We start from the raw sequence: 3,656 nt of genomic DNA, 5'->3' as shown, positions 1-3,656 counted from the left end.
AAATATTGTACTTTTTACTCCACTATATCAACCTGACAGCTTTAGTTACTAGTTATTTTACACATTAGGATGTTTGCAAACAAAACACATAGTTCATAAAATCTGATGTTTGTATTATAAATGAAACTAACCAACAATATAACGACCAGCTGAAAAGTATAAACCAAAAACACACATCTTTTTGGATCGCTTCCAGTTTCTAATGTGAGGATTTTCTGCCCTGAGTACTTTTACTTTTAATACTTTAGGAACATTTTCCTGATTATACTTACATACTTTTACTTAAGTAACCTTTTCAATGCAGGACTTTAAACTTGTAACAGAGTATTTTCACAGTATGGTGTTAGTACTTTAACTTACGTAAAGGATTGGAATACTTCTTCCAACAGTGTCTGCTGTACGTGATTTGCGGTGGTGAAATAAATAGGTAGAGGCCGGACAGGAAGACGTTTATGGAGGACTGACGTGGGGCATTTTAGGGAGATTAAAGATGAGGTAAGCTGTAGCTGGTTTTCTGCCAGACGACCATCAACAGAACAGTTCTGTTTAGCTGGCCTCGGTCCAAACACCTTAATTCACCACCAGCCAACAAAAACTACTTGACTTAGACTTGTCCTTTAAACAGCAAGTGGATAACGCGTATAAAGTCACATTAATGCAACAGAGACATCTTAACTTCAACCTATAATATCAGACTCTCTGAACCCATTATAACTGAACATGTGGGACTGTGGAAAAATGGAAGAGATTTTAAAGTTGCTGAGAGTTGACTTGGAGAAGAGCTACGTGTTTTTGACTGCAGGACTGCGTTCATACAGAGCCAACTAGTCTCGCTTTGCCAGACCGTCTTCCACAGCGCTGTGGAGGAGGGTCTGGCTAGTCCACGCAGCATTCAAGGATGGTAGAAAACAAGCTCTGGTTTATTGGCATTTCTTTAAGCCAATCACAATCGTCTTGGGCGGCGCTAAGCTCTGGACACGATGACGACGACGCTGCAGAATAGCCTCGAGAAGGAACTTGTTCATCCAACAGAAAACTCAGATTGGACAGATAGTCTAGCTAGCTGTCTGGATTTACCCTGCAGAGATATGAGGGACAGGTAACCATAGTCCTCAGATTGGACAGATAGTCTAGCTAGCGTTCGGATTTACCGCAGAGATCTGAGGACCAGGTAACCATAGTCCTCAGATTGGACAGATAGTCTAGCTAGCTGTCTGGATTTACCCTGCAGAGATTGAGGACCAGGTAACCTAGTCCTAGTTGGACAGATAGTCTAGTAGCTGTCTGGATTTACCCTGCAGAGATCTGAGGACCAGGTACCATAGTCCTCAGATGGAAAGATGGCTAGCTAGCTGTCTGGATTTACCCTGCAGAGATCTGAGGACCAGGTCACCATAGTACTCGCCAACACAAACAAAGAGGAAGGTAACAGGCATCCTGTCGGGGAAAAAAAAGTACATACAGTGGAATTTCCATCGGCAACAAGGCAATCCCAAAAGTGGAAGGTCGTGGATATGGACTAAGAGCTAACTGTTAACAATGGGCTTAATGGGTGTAACAAGGTTTGACGCTAAATCTAAGCCGATGTTACTTAAGTAATCATGTGGAAATCCGAATATTTTGCTCATGTCGGTAGAGCCATAATTAAAGGACTACGTGTGTGCTAACTAACTGATTTTTAGATATATTATAGGTACTATGATCCGCCGGATGACAGGCTCTAGCAGCTTGGAGAGGGGGGGCTGGCGCCGTTGATCTGTCTGTACTGTGCTGCAGTAACACTGAGACGGGCTTGGGCATGCTTCAAACTTATGGAGTTAGCGGTGCCAGAGCGAAACCGAATCAGAAAGAGAAGAAAAGATCCAACATTTTAAAATCTGCTGCGAAATCCTCACGCTCACTGCCATGAGAGGAGGAAAAAACATCTTTTCACAACTCCTTTTGTTTTATTTACCATTTGCAAATTTTTAGAAAACCATGCTAAACACCAATAGAAAAACCGGATGGATGGCTCGATAGTAAAGGACAGACAGTTGAATAAAGATGGATGGATTGATGGAAACGGATGGACGGATATAGATAGATGGATGGATGGATAGAGAGAGAGAGATGGACGGATGGATGTATATAGAGGAATGGATATTGATAGATATAGAAGTAGAAAGATGGATGGATAGATAGATAGATGAACGGATTGATGGAGGGATGGATAAAGACATGGATAGACGAATATAGATGGATGGATGATAGACGGATGGATGGATGGAAACAACGGATGGATAGATATAGATGGATAGATAGAGATAGATAGAGATGGATGGATATCGATAGATAGAAAGATGGATAGATGGATCGATAGATGAACATACAGACGGATGGATAAGGACGTTATGGATAGATGAATATAGATGGATGGATGTAAATGGATGGACGGATGGATGGTAATGGACGGACAGATGAATAAAGATGGATGGATGGATGGAAATGGATGGACGGATATAGATAAATGCATGGATAGACGGATGGATGGATGGAAACGGACGGACGGATAGAGATAGAAAGATGGATGGAAAGATAGATAGATGGACGGACTGATGGATGGAGGGATAAAGACATGGATAGACGAATATAGATGGATGATAGACGGATGGATGGATGGAAACAACGGATGAATAGAGATGGATGGATGGATGGATGGATAAACTGGAATTCCAACCTCAGTTCCAGTCTCACCAGCCTTGTGTCCCTCTCCTCAGATCTCTCTGGATGCTCGGAGGATCCGCCTGATGCGGCTGCCCGAGGGGAAGGCCTCCACCAGCTCCACGTCCTCTGGGAACAGGCAGACGGTCTACGAGGTTTGCGTTTGCCCCAACGGGAGGCTTTTCCTGTCCCAGGCCGGCACCGGATCCACCTGCCAGATCAACAACAGTGTCTGCCTCTAGGACTGATACATGCAAACATGAATAAACACACAGGTATCCTGAAAGAAAGACGGGCAAAACACAAACAGATGTCCCCATGTTGCCTGGCTCCAGGACTGATAAACAGCAAACACAGACACTGCATACCAAGACTGCCAGAGCTGATCGAAATACAAACAATCTTAGATACTGCAACTATACAGACACACTGGTGTGTACACTTTGCAATCACAAACACTCAGACTGATATTTAGTCTCAACTGGTATGTTTTAACAGGCCAATACTGAAAATTTTGAATTGTAGCTGCTGACAGTGGATCTTCTGTGCCAATATTTCAATGCTAAAAGATATTTTCTCCCTTGATTTTATACATTTGAGAGTGGAAAAGTCTTGGAAATCCGCATTTAGAGCATCCCCGGGACACTGAAACTCCCCTCTGATTGTCATACACATCTCTCTAAGCTCTTTATACATACTGTGCAGCAGTTGTTAGGCTTTTGAACTTAATTACATGAATAAAAGAAAGAAAGAATAAATGTGTTTCATCGCAGGTTTTAACAAGTTTTCAATACAACCGAGGTCAGAAAGGAATCTCCATCATATTGGGACTACACAGTAGGACACTGACTGGCTCATATTTAACAAAAGGACAGTTTTTGAAATCTATTGGTCTGGCACTAACAGTCATATATGACACTGCTACGTACACACACACACACACACACACACACACA

General features: G+C 42.6%; 1 protein-coding gene across 3 annotated transcripts in view; it reads left to right on the top strand.

The window, feature by feature from the left end:
- The window catches only part of sgcd (sarcoglycan, delta (dystrophin-associated glycoprotein)), a 361,460-nt gene extending 357,988 nt beyond the window's left edge, over window positions 1-3,472 (top strand). For all 3 annotated transcript variants that reach the window (XM_032534643.1, XM_032534642.1, XM_032534641.1), the window contains one exon: window positions 2,757-3,472. In XM_032534643.1, coding sequence (XP_032390534.1) covers window positions 2,757-2,942 — 186 coding nt within the window. In that variant the 3' untranslated portion in view covers window positions 2,943-3,472. The remainder of the gene's footprint in view (window positions 1-2,756) is intronic.
- The last annotated feature ends 184 nt before the right edge of the window (window positions 3,473-3,656 follow it).

This window comes from Etheostoma spectabile, chromosome 13 (assembly GCF_008692095.1).
Source record: "Etheostoma spectabile isolate EspeVRDwgs_2016 chromosome 13, UIUC_Espe_1.0, whole genome shotgun sequence".
Classification (NCBI taxonomy): domain Eukaryota; kingdom Metazoa; phylum Chordata; class Actinopteri; order Perciformes; family Percidae; genus Etheostoma; species Etheostoma spectabile.
This window is presented reverse-complemented; position numbering and strand designations above follow the sequence as displayed.